The 27,935-nt window shown below is 46.9% G+C and overlaps 1 protein-coding gene and 1 pseudogene across 1 annotated transcript; both read right to left on the reverse strand.

The window, feature by feature from the left end:
• Nucleotides 1-621: 621 nt before the first annotated feature.
• LOC143975962 (E3 ubiquitin/ISG15 ligase TRIM25-like) lies at nucleotides 622-25,844 on the reverse strand. The gene is made up of 2 exons (XM_077478491.1): nucleotides 24,936-25,844; nucleotides 622-2,906 (listed from the first exon to the last, which is right to left on the reverse strand). Exons 1-2 carry the CDS (start codon nucleotides 25,827-25,829, stop codon nucleotides 651-653), a joined length of 3,150 nt encoding a protein of 1,049 aa, XP_077334617.1. The 5' UTR covers nucleotides 25,830-25,844; the 3' UTR covers nucleotides 622-650.
• LOC143979990 (U2 spliceosomal RNA) lies at nucleotides 12,355-12,492 on the reverse strand (annotated as a pseudogene).
• Nucleotides 25,845-27,935: the final 2,091 nt, after the last annotated feature.

Raw genomic sequence — 27,935 nt, forward strand, 5'->3', positions numbered from 1 at the left:
TGTTTGGCCATGTCGACATGTGCACAGTAGATGGCGCGCAAAGCGTGGCACATTAGCACTTCTACTCGCAATAACAGCACAGAACCACCCAAAAAAAATGGCTGAAGCTACCTCTGAAAGTAATTATATTTGCTCTGTGATGTGTTTATGTCTTTATTAATAGTAAACATGTAACGTGTGTAACTTGTGTGTCCCAATAAAATGATGGACGTGTTCCATCGGGATTACAAAGTTCTTGTGGAATGTAATGAGGAAATAACGACCTCTGATCCCGGTGAAGCTCACCCCCGAACTCTGCATTCCCCACCTCATACAAAACAATAAAATAATTTTTTTCCTATAGATACACAGTGATGTTGGAGACCCCAGGGCCGTCATTCTGATCCTCGCTACACTATGTAGTGTGTCACTGACCCAGAACAAGCATGCAGCCAGTGAAGGCTGAGCAATCTGACCTCCTGCATGCTTGTTCCTGGTCAGTGACACACTAGGTAGTGAAGTGAGGTTTAGGATGAAGATGACGGCCCCGGAACCTGCAGCTTTATAAATAAATCCCTCATGTTTCCTGTCCTTTGGTGGAATACTCATCCAATAGGAGGAAGAAATCACCAATCAGGTAATCCACCTTGTGATGTCTCTGGGCAGATCTCTCACTTTTGATTCCCCCCACATATCTTTATACAACCTCCCCATCCCCCTACATATACCCCAGCATGGAGGGGGTCAGTGAAGGTGGTGGTGAAGGTGTGGAGATGTCGGATCGGGTCACACAGATCATAAAAGGAGATCCGCCCGGCCTCATAATCCAGATCTATCCTGACTCTCCCACTGGAGACACCGCCGGGTAATGGGGTCTTATTACTGTCATGTATCACTGAGAGCTGATTACCCCACCTCCTCTGTAAACCCCAGGACTTCTTATTATATCCAATCAGTGACTGACATCCTCTCCTGTCTATACTGGGGTAACACATCCCGACTATCCAGTGCCATGACCCCCCGACATCCACTTCCCAGTAATGTCTCCCTGAGGAGAACCTCTGAATGCTCATCACCTGAGAATCCTGAAACCTCTCTGATGTTTCTGGGCAATTCTGATGTGATGAGGATGCAATTTTCCTGTCATCTGATATATGTAGATTATTACCAGCTGTCCTCACATCCAGTAATATGTCTGTAACCCCCAACACCCCCGATGTTTGCTGTACAGCCCCAATATTTGGTCCTCCAGCCTGTAGGTGTGAGTGTTGTATGGTGGGGGAGGGTTGGGGGGGTCTCCTGGATGGTTGTATGGTGGGGGAGGGTTGGGGAGGTCCCCTGGATGGTTGTATGGTGGGGGAGGGTTGGGGAGGTCCCCTGGATGGTTGTATGGTGGGGGAGGGTTGGGGAGGTCCCCCGGATGGTTGTATGGTGGGGGAGGGTTGGGGAGGTCCCCCGGATGGTTGTATGGTGGGGGAGGGTTGGGGAGGTCTCCCGGATGGTTGTATGGTGGGGGAGGGTTGGGGAGGTCCCCTGGATGGTTGTATGGTGGGGGAGGGTTGGGGAGGTCTCCTGGATGGTTGTATGGTGGGAGAGGGTTGGGGAGGTCCCCTGGATGGTTGTATGGTGGGGGAGGGTTGGGGAGGTCCCCTGGATGGTTGTATGGTGGGGGAGGGTTTGAGGCGTTTCCTGGATGGTTCAGCATTGATGTGACCTTCGCCCTTTGTAGTAGAATGTGGATAGACATGTGTGCCTGGACATTTCTCTACATTTACCCCAGACATGATATCAGATAAACCTGTGTGTAATGTGTGTGAGATCCCCCCCACATCCAGATCCCCCCCATCATGGAGGAGGTTATCATGTCTCTCTCTGTCCTCATCATCTCCATCCTCAGTATCACACAAGTCACCTGTGTCTGATTCCTGTAGGACAGTCAGTGGATCCGTCACGTTACACAGCTCCTCAATGTGACGCAACTTCCTGGACAGCTCCTCCTTCTTTATCTCCAGATCCTGGACCAGATCATTGATTATCCCGGAGATCCGCTCTGCCTGCCCGGAGATTTCCCTCAGGACTCTCTTCTCCAGGTCTTCCAGACGTCTCCTGAGGTCTCTGAACAGGACAGTGACTCTCTCTGTCTCATCATCTGCTTCTCCTTGTACTTTCCTCCCGTGTTCCTGCAGACTCTGGACTCTTTTCTCCATCTCCTCTCTCTCTGTCATCAGTTTCTGCAGAACATTCCTCAGTTTCTTCTTCTTCATCTCAGAGGCCTCATCCAGAGTCTCCACCTGGTGCCCCCGATGTTCTCCATCCAGCCTGCAGGACATACAGATACAGGTCTCATCCTCAGTGCAGTAATACTCCAGGATCTTCTTATGGACGGAGCATTTCCTGTTCTCCAGGGAAGTGGTGGGGTCACATAAGACGTGTTCTGGTGACTTGCTGTGGACTCTCAGGTGATTGTCACACAGAGAAGCTTCACAATGCAGACAGGATATGACAGCAGGTACAGGAGTGTGAATACAGTAAGTACAGAAGACCCCGGACTCCTCCTGATCCGGATGGGTGGACAGGAAATTCTCCACTATGTTACATAGTTTCAGATTCCTCTGAAGGACGGGACGTTTCTGGAAGCTTTGTTTACATTCAGGACAGGAATAACCTCCAGACCCCTCCTGTGTATCCAACACACGACCAATACAGTCCCGGCAGAAGTTATGTCCACATTTCAGGGTTACAGGATCTGTATAAATGTTCAGACAGACGGAACATTCCAGCTCCTTCCTCAGATCTGCAGACGCCATCGCTGAGAGCAGAAGAGAGAAATAACAGTGAAAGTATCGGACACCAAGACACGTAGTCATAGGACTCCTTATACAGAGGAACACAGATAATACATGGGAGGACTCCTGACAATAATCTCCCTATCTGGGGAAATAAAGGACATGTAATAAGATGAGGGAACGTTGTGTCAGGAATTCTCCTTCATATCATTAGAACATTTCACAGACAAAGGAACACAAAGTTGATGTATTTGGCTCCAATAACACAAGTCATACGAATGTAGCGTCCATAACCCTTTGCAGGGCGGCCTTGACGTATTGGGCTTACCGGTTACCTCCGCTTGGCTTGTCCTTCCACGTCTAGGGGTTCCCAGGATTGATACCCAACAACTTGGACGCTGGCACCAATAAAGTCCTTTGGAAAGGTTTTTATTTGCAGGGGTAACATCCAACAACACAGTCTCTCATGGGAACAGAGGACGGGGGGTGAAGAACTCAGGCACCTTGAACTGCAGACATTACAAAGTCTCTAATACCACCCAGAGAGTAGCCACTCGCAGCTGGGCAATTCAAGGCTGAACAGATCTCTAGCCAGAGATTATAGCAGTCAGCACGTTGATTCAGAACTTGTGAAATCTCTGACCTTGAACAAGTTGTAAAAAAGTGAACAGGAACCTTTTTCCTCAGTACCCGGAATGTTCTCTGTCTCCTTGGCAGTACTGGAAAAAGTGTGGATTGGTCAATGTCCTACCCAACTCAGTACCCAGGCACTTCTCAGGATGACACTTATCGGCCCTCCTCCGAAGAGTCCTCCCCCGGTCACTTCCACGAGCTGTGGTGCCCCTCCAAGCCGAGAGCACACCCGGACACCTTGAATCCTCCCTCAGTTACTGCGCCTCGGACCAGCCGGTTCCGAGACTCGGGAACAGACGGATCCTCACCCCAGACCAGATGGGTCTATCGCGGGTAACCAACTGAAGCATGGCTACCCCGATGCAGGAAACAAGAAACAGACCGCTCGGGCCTCTCAACATGTGACCTCAACATCTTAAGTACCTCCTCCCAGACTCCTCAGTGGGGCCCGGCACTCCCACTGATTGACTCCAAGAAGGCTGATACTCAAAATGTCCAACCAGGCCTGGTTCTGGCTTCACTTCACTGTGCACATGACCAGGCAGAACTTCTAACACAGCCCGGCCAGACTGATGTCAAATTTAACCTACATAATTAACCCTCAGAACTCCACTACTGATCTGAGGCAAAAACTAAATTTACACTTAAAGGACACTTTGTCCAAAATGTTATCTGCTACATATGGATAGAGCCGGATTACACACAAGCTGCCCCAGGCAGGTGCCTAGGGACTGGCAGTTTTCCAGGGGCCGCCTATATCTTCCCGATTTCTCCTGTAGTGGCGGCTCCTGAAGAGCAGGCGCTATGCATTTTTTCAAAGTTAAAACCTTGCCTAAACTGCAGTTTGGTTTGGGTATAATGGTCTAAATTGGACTTCAGCATCAGTCTGACTGGACTATAAGATGTTCAGCCTAGCCACAGGGGGCACTGTCTCTTCTGGCAGGCATGGAACTATGGTCTGGTTAGGTGCTTAAGTTATTCTCTTCTGGAGCCCGGCCAGTGGGAGTGGCCCTCTCTCTGTGCTTTCTGGGAGAGGGTATTTAAGATGCGGACGTTCCGTGGTTTGGTGTTCCAGTCCAGAATGAGGTGCTGACTTCATGGTCCTGGTCCTCCTGACCAGCCTCCAGGAGGGCTATGGCCTGGGGTGCGGAGCCACCCGACTTTAATGTTTCGGGGCTGACTAGCCCGAGGCAGGGAAACTAAAGGAAGAATTCTGAGGTGTTGACTGTCCAACCTGAGTGATCATCCAGTTGCGAATGGCTATTCTCTGGATGCAGTCAAAGTGAGCAAGTTCTTCAACGTTTTTTCACTTTGACACTAAGAGCATCTGAACTTCCTTTCCAACCCTCCGATCACAATTATTTTTTTTTTTTTTAAATAAAATTTTATTGAAAAAGGCATAGAACAAATTGTACAGCAATTTAAAAAGACTGTTCAATTGTCTAAGTTTTGCAAATAAAATCCATTCAAGTGGATCGGTTGTCAGTCTCAAGTTACGAGGCTATTTACCACGGGACATCCCCTAGACGTGCAACAAGGAGAACGGAAGGTAACGGCAAGCCCAAAAATAACCAGCAGCTCCTTCGGGGGTTAGTGCTAGACTCCCTTCACTATCACTCTCAGATAATAGGAGTGTAAAACATTTCACACCTCAATCATGGATTGCAGCAGATGACTTCAACTCAATTAATGGATCATCTGTCTTGGCTAGTGTTGCCACGTGTACGGGATTTACCTGGACAGTCTGGTTTTTGCATCATGTGTCCGGGTATCTGACTGGCAGACATAGTATTCTGACAGCATACTTCTCGGTGAGATGTCCCCAGTGCCCGTCAGCAATGTATAGTCCCCTCATCTCTGTCCCCAATCCAGACTCCAGTGACCACACACTGCCGGTGTTCTGTTGGATAGGGCCCGCTATAGAGAAGGGCCCGGGATGTACGGCGCATGCACCATACGGAACAGCACAAAAGCTGATTTTACAATCAGCTGTTGAGACGGCGCCTGCGCACAATAGAGAGGGGTGAGGGGCGGATTCGTACATGTTGGGGCGGATTATAAAATTATGGGCAGTGCTGCAAAGATGGGGGCGGATTTTTAAATGATGCCTCATGCCAGTGAGGGGCGGATTTGTACATGTTGGGCGGATTTTTAAAAGATGGGCTTCCCCACTGACAGCAGAATGTAAAAAGAAAACACACACATCGTGGTGTCCCTGTCTCCACCAGGTTCATACCAGGACCTTCGGGTCTAGTAGGTTTTCAGAGGGGACACCCCTACACCATTTTTTTTTTAGAAAGAAATGGCGTGGGGGCCCCCTTAGAATTCATACCACACCTTTATTTGAGCACGCAGCCCAGCAGGTCAGGAAAGGCAGGGGACAAGCTCCCCCCTCCTGAACCATACCACCCACATGCTCTCAACATGAGGGGGCAGCCCCACCCAAAGTACCTTGCCCACATGATGATGGGGACAAGGGCCTCTGCCCGACAACCCTGGCCGGTGGTTGTCAGGGTCTGCAGGCTTATCAGAATCTGGAAGACCCCCCCATGTGAATGTGTATCTGGTATACCGTACCCCTACCCATTCACCCCACAAAGCAGTGAAAATGTTAAAAATATTTAAAAAAACAAACACACACACACACACACACACACAAAACCACAAGGGCTGGTTTTTCACAGGTCCTTTTTTTAAAAAACAAAAATAGCCCTGAGCCATCTTCTCCCACTGCCGGTTACCCACTAAGGTCGCTGAGGCCGTCTTCCTCCATTGTGTTGTCCCCTACTGCCTGGTGTCTCTTATATAGCCATGGGGTGTGGCAATCCAACGTCACCCAGAGGGCCCACCCCTTGTGACATCTAAGGCGTGGGCTCTCTGGGTGATATCATTGGATGGCCACGCCCCATGGCTACATAAGAGATGTCAGACAGCGGACTACAACACAACGGAGGAAAACAGCCACAGAAGAAGAGCGGCCTTTTTTGTTTTTAGTGGGTAACCGGCGGTGAGAAAGACGGCAGCGGGAGAAGGCGGCTCGGGGGGAAGACTGTCTCTTGTTTTTTTTTCCCATTTTACTGCTTTTTGAGATGAATGGGTGTAGGGGTACGATACCCTGATACCCATTCACATGGGGGGAAGAATCTGGGGCCCCGCCTTGTTAAAGGAGGCCTCCAGATTCTGATAAGCCCCTCGCCTGCAGACCCCGACAACCACCAGCCTGGTTTGTTGGGAAGAGTCCTTGTCCCCATCAACATGGGGACAAGGTGCTTGGGGCAGAGACCCCAAAGAACCCATCCCCTCCCATGTTGAGGGCATTCAGCCTGTTATTGTTTGAGGGGGGGAGGGAGGGCTCGCTTGTCCCCTCCCTTTCTTGACCTATTGGGCTGCATGCTGGGATAAGGGTCTGATATGGATTCTAGGGGGGACTCAACACCCATTTTTTGCACCAGCAAATTTTTTTTTTTACATTCAGCTGTCAGCGGGGAACCCCATTGACAGCTGATGACTCATTGGTTGCTATGGATGCAGCAACCAGCTTCCCGGCCCCCTCCTTAGCAACCAGAAAAATAAAAATGGCAAAAAACGCAAATCACATTAAAATTCACATCACAAACAACACTTGCATTTCTGGTGTGATTCCATTGAAATCTAATAACTGCAAAACATGGGGGAAAAAAGCCTCAGCCCCCAAAACGCACCGGTCGCTAAACACACAGATGTGAATGTGTACCATAGTAAACCATGTTCAATGGACTGTAGTGCATTTCTGCAAAATGCACTAAAAAATGCATAGGTGTGAACCTAGGGTTAAGGGACAGCAGGCTGGGTCTATACCACTTAAAGGCACAGTGTACTCCGGTACAATTTTGAGTTGGCAACAGGATATTGGCTGCCAGGCTGGCGAGCGCTGAGGCTCAGGTGATTGCTTTTGCCCAGGCAGCCGAGAGACGCAGAGAGGCCTCAGCAGAAGTGCTACAGTGACTGACAGCCCAGACTACAATGGTTTCCAATGGGTTCCTGTGTGACGCCCTCTCAGGCACCAGAAGACACGTCCTACTAAAGATGGCATCCTAAGATCATGTGGAGGCCTTCTTATGCACTTGAGAGAATTGCAGAGGGTCAGGCCTGGCCTAAAGACCAGCTGCACCACTATTAGCAGGGGACTCCCAAAAGGTGTACTTTGACTTCACCACTGAAAATGCCCGGGATTATGACAGACTAAGAGCTGAGATGGTGTCACAAGTTAGCCAGCAGTTTCCTCCTTGTGTACTCTTAGTCTCTTACCTTCTCACTGCAGTGCTTCTCTACCCCGATCCCTTTCACATGTGTGTGGTTTGGCTGGACTCACCTATGGGCGTCGTCTGCTATTCTGTGGGCTTTTATTTCCTTCCCTTCCATCACTTCCTGGCCCGCCTCCTAGTTTGCTTGTCTATATAAGACATGCTCAGTGGTACCCACATTGCCTGAGCCAGTTCTCCAAGCGCCTGGATGCTTGTCATGGTCTTATACCGGGGCTGACAGCTCATGTACCAACCTGGCTTTGTTTACCATCTGGTCTTGTTCACTACCCGCCTTTACCTTGGCTTGTCTCCTGGATTTCCTTTTGTCTGCTGCTTATACTCTGCACATGCAAGTGGTCTCTGCAGTCTCAGCTAGGTGTAACTGGGGGCTGCGACCTAGGTCTGGCTTGCTGCAAGTCCATCCCCACCATCAGGGGCTCTGATGAAGAAGCAGGCTGGGGCTTAGACTCTGCACCCTGGGGAACCCCAAGTTGGTGATCTACAGGAGCCCACTACTACATACACTTGACAGGTGGTCACAATCTCAGTGAGGGCGCAGCGAGTGCACAGCTGGAGTTACAAGACAGATAGATCTCCTCACTCCCAAACATATGACCTTATCAATCTGATCAAACCTTGGCTGCAACCTGAAGTTCACATAGGGCCTCAGATAGTGGAGAGAGTCACTATAGACAGGTTTATAAGGGCTCTTCCTCCCGAGCTGAGGAGGTGAATGGGTCAAGCTGATCCAAAGTCGAAGAATGATCTGGTTGAGCTGCTGAGCACCCCTTTGTGGGGTCTACAGTTTCAAGGTTACTAACAGCCAAAAGGCCACCCCCTGTAGCAACCAGGTTGAAACCCACAGGTAAAGCCAAAAAGTGAAAGTCCTGAGAGGCTGACGAGTAGTCGGGGGGCTCCTCCAGTTGTAAAGCCCCAACAGAACCCATGGGCCTCTGCAGTGCTGGCAGTGCAGGGAATGGGGTCACATTACTGCAAACTGTTCCCTGAACCCCACGCTGTTGGAATGTGACATAGCCCGATGCATGTCCTTGCTTGCTCACAGATTGGGACATGCTGAGCTCTTTTGTAAAGATAAATGGGGAAAGTGTGCGCACCCTCATGGACACTGGAAGCCTGGTCACCCTGGTTCATACCTGGCTTGTGGACCCTGAAAAGTTGACCCAATGTCAGGTAGGAGTGACTGTAAAACGTACCCCAATGTGCTGGTACCTTTAAAAGCAGCTAAGGATCTTTTTGCCATGAAGTGGCCTTTGTCGTCAGTCTTATTACACATTGTAATACTGGGGAGAGTCTTTTTACTGTTCCAGAACCTCTACAGTAGGAAGGAAAAGAGTCCTGAGCCTGGATCTTCTAGTGGGACTGCACGGAGGACCCCCAACCCATTTGAACCAAAGGTTGATGAAAATGCTGTAGGGGTGACCCCTGATGGGAACGTATCTTTTCCCCTAGCAGTTTGTGTGGATAAGCCAGGAGGTGGCCCCTGAGAGCCAGGAGACGCCCAGTATGCCAGAGCTAGAGGTCTCTTGGGACAACTTTGGGACTGCCCAGTTACATGACCCGACTCTTGAACAAGCCCTGAAAAGTGTGAAGGTAAACAATGGGACCCCGGGAGCTCTGGGGCTAGAGAATGTTTCCTCATATGGAAGATAGCCATGACATGTTGTATTGGTTGGACAAAATTCCAGGCGAGATTGTGGAACAGCTCGTGGTCCCTGGCCCTTACAGGAGGACAGTATTCTGGAAACTCTATAGATAGGCAACTACTATCCGCATATTGATTATTGGATCCAAATGAATAACTACTGTAGTAGGGAACAGACATATACTTAGATACTTAGATATACTTAGCATCTTTCCAAATAACTGTTCTGCTTTATTATGACACAATTGAAGGTTTTTATACACATGATTATGTAGGTATCACATTAGTATTACAATTGTATTTTTGTGGTACCAAGGGACGTAACATAGGCAGACTAATTCTAATCAGGATTGGAAAGAACGCAAACATGTAATGAAAACATTAGTGCTGTGTGCAATACATACAAATGGAACACAATTATATTATAATAAATTTTTTTTGAAAAGCCAGTGGCGTGTGAAACACACCCAAAAACTCCACCCGGTGGCAAAAAAAAGTACACACACACACAGAGTGAAACACAAAAACATGCAACGGGTGTTACCCTGATCCCCCGGGTCATTAGGCTCCTGACAGGGACTGGAGGTACTTCACTATGGTCCATTTGGCCGAAACAGTACTCAGTGGGACTCCCCCGAAAGGAGACCCCACAAGAGAGGGCGAACCAAGCCAAAAGGCCTACAGTGGTGTGAAAAAGTGTTTGCCCCCTTCCTCATTTCCTGTTCCTTTGCATGTTTGTCACACTTAAGTGTTTCGGAACGTCAAACCAATTTAAACAATAGTCAAGGACAACACAAGTAAACACAAAATGCAATTTGTAAATGAAGGTGTTTATTATTAAAGGTGAAAAAAAATCCAAACCATCATGGCCCTGTGTGAAAAAGTGATTGCCCCCCTTGTTAAAACATACTATAACTGTGGTTGTCCACACCTGAGTTCAATTTCTCTAGCCACACCCAGGCCTGATTATTGCCACACCTGTTCACAATCAAGGCATCAGTTAAATAGGAGCTGCTTGACACAGTAAGGTCCACCAGAAGATCCTTAAAAGCTACACATCATGCCGAGACCCAAATAAATTCAGGAACAATTGAGAAAGAAAGTAATTGAGATCTATCAGTCTGGAAAGGGTTATAAAGCCATTTCCAAAGCTTTGGGAATCCAGCGAACCACAGTGAGAGCCATTATCCACAAATGGCGAAGACATGGAACAGTGGTGAACCTTCCCAGGAGTGTCCGGCCGCCCAAAATTACCCCAAGAGCGCAGCGACGACTCATCCAAGAGGTCACAAAAGACCCCACAACAACGTCCAAGGAACTGCAGGCCTCACTTGCCTCAGTTAAGGTCAGCGTTCATGCCTCCACCATCAGGAAAAGACTGGGCAAAAATGGCCTGCATGGCAGAGTTCCAAGGAGAAAACCACTGCTGAGCAAAAAGAACATCAAAGCTCGTCTCAATTTCTCCACAACACATCTTGATGATCCCCAAGACTTTTGGGACAACATTCTGTGGACTGATGAGACAAAAGTGGAACTCTTTGGAAGGTGTGTGTCCAAGTATATCTGGCGTAGAAGGAACACTGCATTTCATAAAAAGAACATTATACCAACAGTAAAATATGGTGGTGGTAGTGTGATGGTCTGGGGTTTTGCTGCTTCAGGACCTGGAAGACTTGCCGTGATAAAAGGAACTATGAATTCTGCTGTCTACCAAGAGATCCTGAAGGAGAATGTCCGACCATCTGTTCGTGTACTCAAGCTGAAACCAACTTGGGTTCTGCAGCAGGACAATGATCCTAAACACACCAGCAAGTCCACCACCGAATGGCTGAAGAAAAACAAAATGAAGACTTTGGAGTGGCCTAGCCAAAGTCCTGACCTGAATCCTATTGAGATGTTGTGGTATGACCTTAAAAAGGCCGTTCATGCTGGAAAACCCTCTAATGTAACTGAATTAGGACAATTCTGCAAAGATGAGTGGGCCAAAATTCCTCCAGGACGCTGTAAAAGCCTCATTGCACGTTATCGCAAACGCTTGGTTGCAGTTGTTGCTGCTAAGGGTGGCCCAACCAGTTATTAGGTTTAGGGGCAATCACTTTTTCACACAGGGCCATGATGGTTTGGATTTTTTTTCACCTTTAATAATAAACACCTTCATTTACAAATTGCATTTTGTGTTTACTTGTGTTGTCCTTGACTATTCTTTAAATTGGTTTGATGTTCCGAAACACTTAAGTGTGACAAACATGCAAAGGAACAGGAAATGAGGAAGGGGGCAAACACTTTTTCACACCACTGTATGTCGTTTCCCCCCCCCCCCCCAAGATTTTCAAGGTAGGCCCGAGGGGTCACATCCTACTCAACACACAGTGACAAATGTGTAAGCAACCAACAAAAAATAAATAAAAAATACATAAAAGTGACGGGATAAATAAAAAGAAAGTGGGGAAGAAGGAAGTGGGAGAAGTGAAAAGTGGCCATTGTGCAGTACAATGGCCAGCCCTTCGGCCAGGAATCAAAAATTCCTCTGGTCAAAAGGCTCAGCCCTAGAGGAAGGTGTGACAAAAAGAGTGTGTAGTGAAGTGACTAAGGTGCCAAATCTCAAAGTGCCCCTCCCCTAACACTTGTGCGAGCTATGGCACCCCTGGACTGTCACTCCGGGGGCACATTCACCATGGGCTTTTCATCACAACCCTGACCAACAGCCCAAACCAATACAACCCCCTTCCCAACCAGGAAGGTATAGAGTTCTGAAAACTCAGGGAGAGGCCTCTTTACTAAGCACCCCCGTTGCTCCCACCTAATTAGTTGGAAGAACCAACTAACCCCCCCCCCCCTCTACTAGAGGGGCCAACATGCTCTACTTATAAACTGGCAGGTCTAGGGACTGCACCAAGTCTAGGCCAGAAGGCCAGGGAACCGACCCTTCAGCCGCACCCAGGGGTTCTCCATCCCCATCAGAAGGCTTCCCTTTCGGCTTTCTCTAACTGCTCCAGGTCACCTTTACACCAGCAGGTTTTGCATATCCACCGCCACCCCTAATACCACCTCGCCGTAGATCAGAAAACGGAAGAAAGCGACACCTCCTGGCAACTGATAAGAACAGAAACTACTACACTTGATCTTAGCCAAAAGGCCGAGAAGCGATGGAACACAATTATATGCAGAACTTACAAATTTCCTTTACAATCTCCTCTCTTTTGATCACTATCCATACCGGCTATCACCTTTAACCTGGAAGCTCCACACGCTTAGGTGAGGGTAGTCCCGACCAAAGAGGCAAAACTCCATTGTGGAGAATAGAATAGCTGAGAGCAGCTTTATCATTACAAAATGACTTTACATTGTGGAAAACAAAACGATAAGAAATCATTTACAGAGTGTTGGCTGTACACTCCTGTGGCCAGAATGGCCTTCTAGCTGAATTGTGGACATGAGGACTTCTCAGCATAAATAAGACAATTCTACATAAAATGGAAGACGTATAAAAGACAATGGGGTTCATTTACTAAGAATAAGGAGAAGCAATACATGATAGACTCCTAATTGCACAAACTACGACTATAATGTGGAGAAGCGCCATCAATTAGGTGAACGCCTATTAGTAAATGTCAAGTCAGGATTGTGACTTTTCCATTATAAAAAATACTAAATGTGGTCCCTAGAGGGCGTAGGACTGCAGGATTTAGCCAAGATCCCGTTTGTGTGTAAAAAGAAACAATTGGCAAATGTGGTTGATGGTAAAAATATTCATGTTTATTTCCTGTTTTGTAGAGTTTTATTTACTGCAAACAAAATGTATTTCTTAATGAATGTTATGCGTACTTTTTCCGAATGTTAAATATATCTATAAATATTCTAGTTATATCTCTAGTATATGACAAACAATTTCTCATGTCTTATTCTAGTTTTATTAGAATATCTACTTATAATAATATATCTTAGTTCTTGAATCATGGTAATACTATATATGCTTGGTAATACTATGGGCAGCACAGTGGGTTAGTGGTTAGCACTTCTGCCTAGTGACACTAGGGGTAAGGGTTCAAATCCCAACCGTGACATCAGAGTCCTGTGTGTTTTCCAAACATGCACATGGTGCTGTGGCTGATTTAGGTGAGCTATAAGAGGTCTCTCAATGTTATATTAAAACAAACGTTATTGTAACAGAAATTTACCCTCCCCCACTTCATTTGCCCAGCCTGTCTCCTTTGTGTGTGCATTTAGTTTATTAATTTTCATACTGAACATGGCTTTGAAATCGAGCGACTTCATGTGAACGCACACAATTTCAAAGCAGCATTTCTGTCCAACTTTGGGGGGGGGGGGGGCAACTTGAAAGACATCTGTGCAGGTTCATGCACAGATGAGGTCTATTGAAGTTGCTCCCGGAGTTGCCACACGTAGTGCAGGAGCTACTTTTGGAAATCGGTGCGGCGCTGCAAAGTTGGCGTCTCACCGATTGGGACGCTCCTATTGCCGGCAATAGGCTGGAATTTGACTTGTCAAGTCACACCAATGTGAACGGGGGCCAAGGGCCGGTTCACACCACATGCAGTCCAATGTGGATTTTTTTCTGCATCAAAATTGCATGGAAAAATGGTTATATGGTTTTCAATTGCATAGTTTGTGGTGTGGTCATTAGATGAAAGGGCGGCGGGTTCATTGGCATAGCAGGTAACAAGCCATGGTTAATACCCTAGTAAAGAGAGGCCCAGAGTACAACCCCAAAGCCATAACGGAGGGCCGGCATGATAGGGGTTAATGGGGCTTTAGGTACTGAGGTTTAGGGAAGAAGGAGTGCGAATGGGTGATGGAGATGGGGGCAGAGCTTTGGGGGAAGGGACGCAGGACGAGGAACGGGGGCAGCCTCAGTCTGAAGGGGAAGAGAGAGAGGAACAGCTTCCCACCCTCCCGCCCGACATGTTGTGGTAATTTTCCCATTTGGTTTTGGGGACTGGAGCATCTCTGAGAAAAAGTGGTGCACTTGGTGGGGTGCAAGATCCTTTTAGGTCATATGGGCACTTAAAAGGTATGGTGTAGGGCCCCGTCTGAGGCAAGGCTCCCAGTTGGTGTATGGGTACCTGCTAGTTGTCTCTGAGTCGGTGGTTTGCGACTAGTAGCCTTAGAAGTGACTAGCCGGTACGGTTCTGGTTTATGCCTATTGGGTTCTTGGCCTCCATTATCGATAATAAACTGTATGTTATGTTTAAAAGGTTATTGATATGTTAATTATTGGATATTTATATATTTGGTTAATAAAACAGCTACTACAGCCAATTTACTCCAGTTATGTGTGGTGGGGTCATTAGATGAAAGGGGGATGGGTTCATTGGCATAGCAGGTAACAAGCCATGGGTAATACCATAGTCATGTACCTCTGCTGCAAAACAATACACAATTTCTGTAATGGAGAGAAGAAGACCTTACCTGCGTATTTCCTACAACACGTCATCTCTCGCTGGTCTGTAGATATCAGACCGAGAAGCCAATAAAGACACAGGAAGGAAATCATCAGCTGACCTCATTAGTTCACACCTGTGGTGCCCCTCCCCCTAGCTGATAACGACTCCTAATCCTGGTTTGATTCATGTTAGGAAATACAAAAACAAACCCACTTCAGTAACATTTAGAAAGTTAGGAGTTGTGCTGCCTGCCACAAGGGGGGGTAACAACACGAATTTGATTGGAGACAAATCAGTGTGGGGCCCCTCCCCCCAATCCAGGCCACGCCTTTAGGTCTCTATTATATGATCAATCATTTTTAATGTGTAAATATAATTTTATTAAAATGTTATCTTCTAGTTATAGATGTGTATCCTTTTATCACGGTACTACTATATATTCTAGTACCATATCTGAGCAGCACAGTGGTTAGCGCTCCAGAGCTAGCAGCACTCAGGTCATGGGTTCAAATCCCAACCACAGCACCTCCTGCTTGGAGTTTATATAGTGCAGTGATGGGGAACCTTGGCACCCCAGGTGTTTTGGAACTATATTTCCCATGATGCTCATGCTCTCTGCAGTGTAGTGGAGTATAATGGGAAATGTAGTTCCAAAACAATTGGGGTGCCATCACTGGTCTAGTGAATGGAAAAGTGCCATCCAATAGGCAAACACCCAAGGTAGGTTCACACATGTCCAATGTGAATGGTGCATTTTCTAAGCAGCGTTTCAGGGGCAAACTTTTAGAGACAGAGGCCTCCGGCATCTTTAACATTGCTGGTATTAAAAAAAAAATCATGAAAAGGGAAAAGGAAAAAAAAAAAACGGGGGGGGGGGGGGGAACCTTCTAATCCATACCAGGCCCTTTTGTGTCTGTTACGGATTTTAAAGGGAACCCCCATGCCAACATTTTTTTTTTTTTACCAACGGCGCAGGGTCCCCCTCAAATCCATACCAGACTCTTAGGACCCTTTCAAACTTGTACGACCTGAAAGTAGTGCGACTTTGATGCGACTTGATGCGCCTGTGTAATCTTGAGTTCTATGGACATCAAATCGCATCAAAGTCAGACCAAAGTAGTGCAGGGACTACTTTGAAGTCGCACAGATATGAACGCTACTCATTGGAAATCATGGGGGGTACAATTTGTCATGCGACTTTGCAATTCCAAGTCACAGGACAAGTCACACAAGTGTGAAAGAGGCCTTCTCCAAACATGCAGCCCGACAGGCCAGGAAAAGGGGGTGCAAGCAAACTTCCCCCTCCTGAACCTTACCAGGCCACATGCCCTCAACATAAGGGAGGGGGGTGATTTGGGGCAATCATTCACCCAAAAAAAAAAATCTAATAATAATAATATGTTATTAGTATTTACAGTTACATCTTTATTTCAAATATGTTTTAATGTTTAATTTGTATTTTATGAGAATATTGAGCTCTATTTATATATGTGAATTCTTTAATCATGGTACAAATGTATATTCCATGGATAATTGTACTCAGCACAGCAGGTTAGTGGTCTGCATTCCTCGCTGGTAACAGTTAGGTTATGGGTTCATTTTAGGAGAATATAGAGTTCTCTATATCTATGTTCATTCGTTAATCATGGTACTACTGTATATTCTACATAGAATTGTGCTCAGTTCAGTGGCTTAGAGATTTGCAGTCTTAGTTGGCAACACTCAAGACGATGGGTTCAAATCCCAAACGTGGTATCACCTGCTTGAAATTTAAATAGTAAACAGTAGAGTGTGCTGAAAATAGGTGAATGCCTAATTGCTGCATCAGCATTGCTATTTTCATAATTTGAATGGCTCAGAATGTATGCAATGTTATTTAGCAACAATATTATTATTGTGTAGAATGAAAAGTATCAAACACTAGGAAACACGCAGGGTGTTTTTTTTTAATATTTGGGCATTCGCTTATGCACTTGAAAAGTCACAAACACAACCTTAGGCGGGTGGTAGCATAGTTGGGATTTGAACCCATGACCCGAGTGCTATTTGAGCATGTTCAAGGAAGACTTGAATGTATGCAATGTTATTTTAGCAACAATATTATTATTGTGTAGAATGAAGAGTATCGAACACACAGGGTGTTTTTTTTTTATATTTGGGCATTCGCTTATGCCAGGGGCGCCCAACCTGTTGAAGCAAGAGGGCCACTTAAGAGACTTGGTAACCGGTCGCTGGCCACAATGAGCGGAGCAGGCGGATGGCAGGTCCGTGTCTGCTCTGTATATGCAGAGCGGACACAGACAGTCCACTACACTTTTTATTTTTATTTTTTATTTTTATTTTTTTATGCGGATCAGATTGGAGGTAGGACATAAGTTTGTTTACATCTGCCACTCCTCAGAGGTGAATGGAGGGTCCAATTGGGTCAGACTGACCGCGAGAAAGGGGCCAGAGGCCGCTTTCACACTGATGCACTGCGGTTTTCCCGCACTGCGGGTGCAACGCAGCGTACCTATTAATAACAGTATTCTATTCCCAGAGCAGGAGGTCACAGGCCACATCAGAGGGCTCCATGGGCCACATGGTTGGGCACCCACGGCTTATGCACTTGAAAAGTCACAAACACAACCTTAGGCGGATGGTAGCGTGGTTGGGATTTGAACCCATGACCTGAGTGCTATTTGAGTATGCAAGCCACGGTAAAACCATCTCTGTGCTGATGGGTTCCACAGCAGTGAAAAAGAACTCCACGTGGGCTCGCCTGGGATTCAAATCCCAGGATATCTCACACCCAAAGTGAGAACCATACCCCTAGATCAACGAGCCAAAAGCTGCTTGCCAATATAGCTGGTTTCCCAGGCTAGGCTGAGCAGTAGACAAGGGCACTGAAAGTTCAAGCATTGCATAAAGACACCTTGACTGTGACAAGAAGACGATGGGAAATCGGGCCTGCTACCTAAAGCTTGGGCTCATCTGGGATTTGAACCCGGGACCTCTCCCATGCAAAGTGAGAATCATACCCCTAGACCAACGGGCCAAGAATGTCACACTGTTGGAGAATATTTTTTTTTCCGAAAAAAAGTAGCCTTCTCTTCCCCAAACGTCTTCTTCCTTGGGTGAAAGGAGTTTGCAATCTTTGCCTATTTTAAGTACAATTCGACCTCCAAAATACTTGAGTATGAGTAAAGACTGAACATAGTTAAAAAGAACTCTAAAGTCTCATAAAAAAAATAATTCAACATGAAAAAATATTTCACATTTATTAGATATGTAAGTGTAAACGTTCAATACATGCAACGTTACAGAATAACAGACATTACTCTGTAATACTCAATCAGAACAAGAAAACAAAGAAATAAATATCTGTGTGCTTTAGTATTAGCTTTACAGTGACATGAACACGGGTCATACCAAGCAAAGGAGATATATTTGTTCCATTCTGTGATGGGTTTGTGTCTTATATATAGGAAATATTGTAACTAGGGATGGCCTTGCGGTTCGCCCGGCGGTCGGTTTGCGGCAAATTTACTGTATATACGGTTCTGGTGCACTGCTGCTGAGTGCACTGCTGACCGATTCTGCAGTTGTCTTTTGTCAGTGTAGGGACAGGACGCTGTGTGGAGCAGGGACAGTCAGTTTAATCACTAGCTATTACTATTAGGTCCACAAAGGTCCTTTTAAGGACTGGTATAGGTGTACAGTACGTAGGGTTGTACACATACAATATACTTTCTTTCAAATATAGAAAGCCTATTATACTTGACTACTGAGCTGAGTGCTGACCAATTCTGCAGCTGTCTTTTATCAGTGTAGGGACTGAGGGACAGTCTGCAAATCACTAGCTACTAGGTCCACAAAGGTCCTTTTAAGGACTGGTATAGGTGTGTAATACACATATAAAATACTTGCACATATAGAAAGCATATTATAGTGCATTTCCACTGTGCAGCATTGTGACTGCTGAGCGGTTCTGCAGCGATACTACAAAGAGTGACAAACGCAATTGAAAAAAAAAAAGTATTATAGGGGCGTGGCCTGCAACGGAGCCGGATGGTCGCGTAATCCTGGAGCTCCGACTTCACAGGGACCAAGCGGCACATAGCAACCCTTCTAGGGCACATGTACAGCCCATTTTTACGGCGGTTCAGACCGGGACACCTCCGGGAATATGCCCAGCAAATGGCGGAACGATAGACGCCCGCAACGTCTGACGGACTTTTATTCCATGAAAAGCCCCGGAGGTAAGCAAGATGGCACTGAGGCCTACACTCCTCCGGCTGCATCATACACTAAAAAGACACTGAAAAAAAGGCAATCAGCCATCCAAATCACCCTCAACCAGCATCAAACACTCCTATCCCCCCCTCTCCCTCATCGAACAGCCCTGTTAAATCAAAGCCCAGGCTCGATGACGACGGATTAAGTCTGGCCGCGAGCCCTGCGCTAGAATCAGGAGATGACACACAAGAGATGCCAGACTCCATTGAATCTTTCCCCACAAAAAAATCAGCTTGTGTTTGATACGGTATTAAAAGACATGTTGATGTCATTAAGAAGCACAATCCAGGCTGACATGGCCACATGCATGAACAGATTCAACAGGGACATCCAAGCAATGGGGGATAGGGTTGACCACATTGAGGTTAAGATGGGAGAGTATGCTGTCACTATAAATGACCTAGTAGATGCCTACAAGGATAAAGAAGGAGAAAATTAATGGATCAAAGCAAAAATAGCAGACATGGAAGATAGGTCGAGGAGAAACAACTTGAAAATAATAGGGATACCGGAATCGGTGCACCAGAGCGATTTGGTTCGCTACGCAGCGACCATGTTCAAAACCCTCATCCCGAGTCTTACTGACCTCGACGTTACGATCGACAGGATCCATCGTCTCCCTAAGTCGCCTCACTTAGCTGATCATGTCCCTCGAGATGTGATTTTGCCGCTGCACTTCTTCCATGTGAAGGAGAACTTAATGGCACACATGAGGAAGCAGGAGCAAATACCACTAGCTTACCAGAACTTACAATTCTTTGCGGATCTATCGCAAGATACCCTCCAAAAGCGGAAAAAAATTGAACACAGTGACCAAAGCTCTAAAACCATAAAATCCCATATCGCTGGGGCTATCCGACCAAAATCACTATAACCAGAGACAACCGTTCCCATTTGATAACGTCTCTAGACCAGGAAGTTTCTCTTCTACGAGAATGGGTAATATACCCGGAACTTAGAGGGGATAACCCCACTAGCAGTGCACCACGTCAAGTTGACAGTGAGTGGAAGGCGGTTACCTCCAGGAATGCAAAATCGCACCTGTGACTTCAACCAGAAGGTCTTATTTTCTATTTTTCAACTCCCAAGTCCCTGGAGAGTGGAGGTCAGGGATTGCAGGGTCGAACTAAAACCCCCTAGTTCCAGTTAGCAGCTGACTGCTGCCTATAGGTGCACCAGTCTTTCGGTTGCACCATGTTTAGTGCATTACTCTTAACTCTCCTGTTTGTTGTTGTTCCCCTTTACTTTTGTTTTATATTTTTTGGGATGTTGACAGCCTCCAATGGACAGCCAAGGTACTCTACCATGGGTCAGCCACAATGGAGGATTATCGATGGATGGCATCACCCAAGACAACATGTAGAGGTATGGTCGGGGCATCCACTGATTATACTAAGATGATATTGCCCTTGACGTTCATATGCAATCATAAGTCTATCTACAATCCTAGCTACGGCACTTTTCTCTTACAATGACGTTTAACGTAGTGTCTATCAATGCTAAGGGACTTCATCATCCAGCTAAGCGCAAGTCTCTCTGGAGGGAAGCTCTTCTGCATAGAGGTGATGTACTCTGTGCACAGAAGACCCATTTCACTTTGTCAGCCCCTCCTAGATGCAAGCATAGGAACTACCCTTTTATCTTCACTGCTAATGCAGATACCAAGGCCAGAGGAGTTCTTATAGCTATCAAAAGACACAATGGCATTTAAATTGCACGCTGCCATAAAAGACCCAAAGGGGAGGTTTCTGATTCTCATCTGTGACCTAAACTCAATCACATATACGATCGTCACAGTATATTCTCCAAATAAGCATCAAGTTAGTTTTTTCAACAAATTAATGGAAAAGATTAATCTCCATCTTAAAGGCCTGTTGATCATTTGTGGTGACTTTAATGTTATACTGGACCAGTCACTAGACTCAACAACCCGTATTAAACGCCGTGTCCCTACTCTATCATCTGCTATTAACACCCACAACTTATATGACGCATGGGGATGTCTACACGCCGGAGAAAAAGATTTTACTTACTTTTCCCCACCTCACCAGGTCTACACCAGGATCGATTTATTCTTAATTGACCAACGTGTACTACTTCAAACCACCTCTGCTGACATTAACGCAATAACTTGGTCAAACCATGCCTCTATTGTCTTATCAGTAGTAGACATATCATCTACCAGACATAAATCTGTATGGCGATTGAACCCTCTTCTGTTGCAATGGAAAGAGACCAAAAAGATCCTTCGCACTCGATTGGAGGAGTTTTTCTCTCATAACGATGGCTCGGTTCAGGACCCTTTTATACTATGGAACGCCCATAAGGCGTTTATGAAGGGCATATTGATACAATTGGGGGCCAGAGAGAAGAGGCGGAGGCAGAAATGGTTAAAAGATCTCGTGAAATAAATTACACTTATAGAAGGGCAAAATAAAATAATATCTACACCTTCCCTTTCTAAAAAGTAGCTTCGACATGACTGCTACTACTTGATAATTTTGAAAAAGCCTCCCGGCGTCTGAAAATGACCTATTACGTGCGGGGTAATAGAGCTAATAAACTGTTAGCACAAAACCTCAGGGCATAGATATAGTTGTCCGACTACATCAGGTTGATGTGGACACTCTGAGAAGTGATGAACCCCTGGACTACTGGGTAGGCAGGCTTGACCTCTGGCCAGAGCTTGCCCAATTTGCAATGGAACTGTTGGCTTGCCCCTTGTCCAGTGTCCTGTCCGAAAGGACGTTCAGCACAGCAGGGGGGATCGTGACCGATAAGCGTACTCGCCTAGCTCACGACAGTGTTGACTACCTCACATTTATAAAAATGAATGAGGCATGGATCTCGGAGGAATTCGACACATGTGACCAGTAGACCATGTATGTGCATGACTCTTTATTTAATCTAGCACAGGGACCTTTTTTCTAACTTTGGCTCACTTCCTTGTACAAAAAAAGCACACTGTACTATATGCCCGTACCCTCCTGTTCGAAGAGGTTGACCGGTGTCATATTTTTGGTCATATTTTTTGCTGGCATCAGTGCTGGTGTCAGTGCTCTCTATCTCGGAGCTGGTGTCAGTGCTCTCTATCACGGAGCTGGTGTCAGTGCTCTCTATCATGGAGCTGGTGTCAGTGCTCTCTATCACGGAGCTGGTGTCAGTGCTCTCTATCACGGAGCTGGTGTCAGTGCTCTCTATCACGGAGCTGGTGTCAGTGCTCTCTATCACGGAGCTGGTGTCAGTGCTCTCTATCACGGAGCTGGTGTCAGTGCTCTCTATCATGGTGCTGGTGTCAGTGCTCAGTCTCTATCGTGGTGCTGGTTTCAGACAGTGAGGGATATAGCAGCAGAGAAGCCAATCAGCAGGCAGTGCCAGCACCATGGCTGAGGATCAGCACTGGACTGGCACCTCCGAACCACCAGTGGAGCCCTGCATAGGTGGGGGTAAGGGCTGGGCAGAGGCAGGGGCTCAAGCACAGGTTGGCACACTGGGACACTGGCACAGGACTGCGCTGCCCTGACTGTGGCACTGATCATCTCCTGCACCCCCTTCATAGCCTGCCCTGACCTTGCCTCTCCTCCATGGCCTTCATGCGCTCCTGAATTGTCAAAATTTCACAGATAAAAAAAAGAATGCTTGTCGTTGTCGATCCCAGATTCACTTCATACATGTGTTATGTCAGTGTCCATGTTGTGGGACTATGTGTGTACAGCTAGTAATTATTTTGTGGCTGAAAATATGACCTGTAGGTTTTAAGGTTTGCCTGCCATTAAAGTCAATGGGGTCCGCCGCAAACTTTGCGGTTCGCAAACTTTTGGCCGCGTTTGCGGTTCACGTAACGTCCCGTTGGAAGTTCGTCCATCGCTAATTGTAACATTGTAAGACAATCCTGACCATAGGAAGCCTTGTGTGTCCCAATAAAATGATGGATGCGTTCCATCGGGATTACAAAGTTCTTGTGGAATGTGATGAGGAAATAACAACCTCTGATCCTGGTGAAGGTTCTGGAAGTTTATTTAGAAGAGAAGACTTACAAAGTAAAGATTAGAAAGTAGAGAGATGAAGGTGTGCGGAGATCCTTAGACATGGCAGGTGGACCAAGGATCTGACCTCTTCATCATACGGGAGGCTTTTACCCTCCAATCCTGGACAGTTGTCATGGAGGACCGTCCCAAACATCAACATTTTACAGATGGAATAATTCACTGAAGAATTTGTACAAGCAACACATCATTCTTTACAAGAGACATTCATTTCTGTTATCTCTGAACACCTTATCAGCTTGTCCCACCTCCAGACCCCCAAATCCCTCATTGTAGAAGAAGGAGACCAACTGTCTCTATGTTCCCCAACAAGACCTTCCAAGGATCCCGAGAACAACAATTTCCTCTAATAACATCTTTCTGTAAAGTCCTTCTAGACAGAGAACCTGTTATTATATAAAGAACCGAACATTAGCATATAAGCACTTAGTCATGTCATCTCATCATTAGTAAATCATGTGAGAATTATTTCTCTTTATCAGATGAATAGAGCCATAGAGGAAATGGAAGAATTGCTCAGCTCCATAAGGATCATAGAGGTGCCGGGACTGAAGGGGTTAATGATGATTGTAGTCATCGTCCAATCCCTCCCATCATTCTATCTATATCCAATCATTGATCAATATTCCCATATACAGAGCCGAGGATTTCCACTTCCTGAGACTGTATACCCCTCCCCATCACCTGTCCACAATCCAGCCCCCTCTACATCATAACCAATAGGAGCAAGGCTAGCAATGGCTGTCCCAGATAGCAGAAAATAAATAATAAGATGATCCACCTTGTGATGTCTCTGGGCAGATCTCTCACTTCTTATTTCCCCCACATATCTTTAGAAAACCTCCAAATTCCCCTACCCATACCCCAGCATGGAGGGGCTCAGTGAAGGTGGTGGTGAAGGTGTGGAGATGTTGGATCGGGTCACACAGATCATAAAAGGAGATCCGCCCGGCCTCATAATCCAGATCTATCCCAACTTTCCTACTGGAGACACCGCCGGGTAATGGGATCCTATTACTGTCATGTCTCACTGAGTACTGATTACCTAACAACCCTCTCTCCAAACCCCAGGACTTCTTATTATATCCAATCCGTCTCTGCTCTCCTCTTCTGTCTATACTGGGGTAACACATCCCAACTGTCCAGTATTCTGCCCCCCCGACATCCACTTCCCAGTAATGTCTCCCTGAGGAGAACCTCTGACTGCTCATCACCTGAGAATATTTCTGAAACCTCTCTGGTGTTTCTGGGCGATTCTGGCTCTCATATGACCAGAATACAGTTTTCCTGTCATCTAATATATGTAGATTATTACCAGCTGTCCTCGCATCCAGTAATATGTCTGTAACCCCCGACACCCCCGATGTTTGCTGTACAGCCCCAATATTTGGTCCTCCAGCCTGGAGGTGTGAGTGTTGTAAGGTGGGGGAGGGTTGGGGAGGTCCCCTGGATGGTTGTATGGTGGGGGAGGGTTGGGGAGGTCCCCTGGATGGTTGTATGGTGGGGGAGGGTTGGGGAGGTCCCCTGGATGGTTGTATGGTGGGGGAGGGTTGGGGAGGTCCCCTGGATGGTTGTATGGTGGGGGAGGGTTGGGAAGGTCTCCTGGATGGTTGTATGGTGGGGGAGGGTTGGGGAGGTCTCCTGGATGGTTCAGCATTGATGTGACCTTCGCCCTTTGTAGTAGAATGTGGATAGACATGTGTGCCTGGACAAATCTCTACATTTACCCCAGACATGATATCAGATAAACCTGTGTGTAATGTGTGCGAGATCCCCGCCACATCCAGATCCCCCCCATCATGGAGGAGTTTATCATGTCTCTCTCTGTCCTCATCTGCATCCTCAGTATCACACAAGTCACCTGTGTCTGATTCCTGTAGGACAGTCAGTGGATCCGTCACGTTACACAGCTCCTCAATGTGACGCAACTTCCTGGACAGCTCCTCCTTCTTTATCTCCAGATCCTGGACCAGATCATTGATTATCCCGGAGATCCGCTCTGCCTGCCCGGAGATTTCCCTCAGGACTCTCTTCTCCAGGTCTTCCAGACGTCTCCTGAGGTCTCTGAACAGGACAGTGACTCTCTCTGTCTCATCATCTGCTTCTCCTTGTACTTTCCTCCCGTGTTCCTGCAGACTCTGGACTCTTTTCTCCATCTCCTCTCTCTCTGTCATCAGTTTCTGCAGAACATTCCTCAGTTTCTTCTTCTTCATCTCAGAGGCCTCATCCAGAGTCTCCACCTGGTGTCCCCGATGTTCTCCATCCAGCCTGCAGGACATACAGATACAGGTCTCATCCTCAGTGCAGTAATACTCCAGGATCTTCTTATGGACGGAGCATTTCCTGTTCTCCAGGGAAGTGGTGGGGTCACATAAGACGTGTTCTGGTGACTTGCTGTGGACTCTCAGGTGATTGTCACACAGAGAAGCTTCACAATGCAGACAGGATATGACAGCAGGTACAAGAGTGTGAATACAGTAAGTACAGAAGACCCCGGACTCCTCCTGATCCGGATGGGTGGACAGGAAATTCTCCACTATGTTCCGTAGTGTTATGTTCCTGTGCAGTGCAGGCCGATCCTGGAACTCTTCTCTGCATTCAGGACAGGAATAACCTCCAGACCTCTCCTGTGTATCCAACACAAGACCAATACAGTCCCGGCAGAAGTTATGTCCACATTTCAGGGTTACAGGATCTGTATAAATGTCCAGACAGACGGAACATTCCAGCTCCTTCCTCAGATCAGAAGACGCCATCCCTGAAAGCAGAAGAGAGAAATGAAAGTGAAAGTAACCAGTGTGACCAGTACATGCTCCTACACAGGGCGAGGTGACCGGTTCTGTACATTCCTACACATGACCAGTGTAGACTAAAATGTTCCTTTGCCCATTTTCTGTTAACCACTATACCCCAAAACCCATTCCAACTTGCCACCTAAATGAAGACACCACACCTTCTTTGGAGTATAATGGCCACAACACCCTTTATTACACATAATCAATAAAATATATATATATATATATATATATATATATATATATATATATATATATATATATATATGTATGTATGTATGGAGTAAACAACCATTAACATATAATAACATGCCCCAGTCTGGTGATCTCGGACGGGGACCCAACATATTCCCCAAATAACCAACTCACTGCGGTACCCATTTTAACATAATCAGGCCTCCAGCTGTGACCGCTCGGAGACAACTTCCGTCAGTGAAAACCATACCAGTATTCCATCCACCGTTCAGGAATACACCGGGGGGGTGCATACTACCAATGAGCCTCCCACCCCTTTCAGATCACCACTGGATTTACCGCCAACCGTCAAAGACCACCAGAAACACCGCCACAGCCTGAAAGGGAGATATCCTCAACCCCACACCCTCAGGGCTTCTGAATTCAATCCTGCAGGCCCATCGACCATAGGTCGATCCCCACATTAGATAGGTGAACCCCGTCCCTCCTCAGGTATAGCCCCACATTAGACTCCAGCTCTTTATGCCGAATGACAATCCCCCCGTTCTGCACCTCAAACCTCCCTATCACCTTGTTGACCCTGATGCGCGTCTTATTAATGCTAACCGTAGACCTCGCCCACCTCCATACTATCCTGGCAACAATATCCGACCAGAGCAGCAAGGTTTCTGGGAACTGGAACCGCAACCTCATAAAGTCAGCCTTTATATCCGCCAACAGGTCCCTGACCTTGCAGAGCCCCAGATCGTTACCCCCTGCACTAAAATGTCCAGACGCCTGTCCAACCTTGCCTACCTATCCACCTTCTCCACCACTCTTTCCCACTTCATCCCGGGGATCCCCAACCACCTCAAACAGGCATCCCTTCTTGAAATACCCAACTGCCTGCCGTCAGAGTGCTTGTCTCCTATCCTGGCCCGCCAGCACACATACGAGTGCCCCAAGATCCAGACGAGGCAAGCTGAACCTCCATCTGAAACGAAAAAAAAAACACAAACTGTACCCGTGCAACCCATATAACTCCCACAGCACCGTAACGGCTACCACTAGCATCCCAAACAAGAACCCAACGTGGACATCCTGTTAAACTTTACCCACGTTTTTTTTTTAGGTTATTCCCATGCCAACTGTGGCCTCACATAGGTATGGAATCGGCAAGATTCCCATCTCCCAATTCTGCAAACTGCCGCCTCGTCCAACCCGCACCTGGTGGCCTCCGTGGCCGCCCCAATGCAGAAGGAGTGTGAGGCGTATTCCGTGCTGTCCAATCCCACCTCCTTCAAATAAAAGCCTAAACACGGATACAAACTGAAACTTCGACAGGAACGACCCATCCGCATGCCGCAGGAAAGGACCCGTCCCTCCTCCCCATACAGTCCGGAAATTCCGCACCACCGCCACTGGGCACACCCTGGAGCTCGAACAAGGACACCACCATCCCCTTGCCCTGTTGGTCCGTTTTGGACCTCCTCAGACGCAGCCCCACCCGATCAACTGCCATTGTCACATCCTCCTCCAGCAATCCCCCGGCCAGCCGTTTTGAGGGGTTCACCAGTTCCCCGATCCTAAAGGCCCCATAAAATGCTAATAAGAACGCCGCCGTAAAGAGCAGAGTCTTATATCCCTAAGTATACACAGAGCTCAGCCGCTCGCAAATCGCCTTGAGATTCGCGAATGTGAACGGCCGCCTAGCATCCCACCTTTTGTGTTGCCTCCGATATCCCTTCAAAGCTTGCCGAACCCAAAAATCCTTCGACCAATCTTCCTCCCCCAGCAACTTGAACAGAAATGCCAGTCCGCCAGCTTCCAATCAAGCGACAAGGTGGACAACCCTCTTTCCATGGTCCTTGCCACAAAGTACAGCATCAACAA

Source organism: Lithobates pipiens, unplaced genomic scaffold (assembly GCF_037356315.1).
Source record: "Lithobates pipiens isolate NorthernLeopardFrog02 unplaced genomic scaffold, aLitPip1_a1.2 Scaffold_13, whole genome shotgun sequence".
Classification (NCBI taxonomy): domain Eukaryota; kingdom Metazoa; phylum Chordata; class Amphibia; order Anura; family Ranidae; genus Lithobates; species Lithobates pipiens.

Bases quoted from the DNA above. Each gene is read 5' to 3' on its own strand.
- LOC143975962 (XM_077478491.1), bottom strand. From the start codon at position 25,829: ATGGCGTCTTCTGATCTGAGGAAGGAGCTGGAATGTTCCGTCTGTCTG. The intron at 2,907-24,935 runs GGTGACTTGTGT...TTCCCCAGATAG, and splicing joins TCCTACAGGAATCAGACACA to GGAGATTATTGTCAGGAGTC.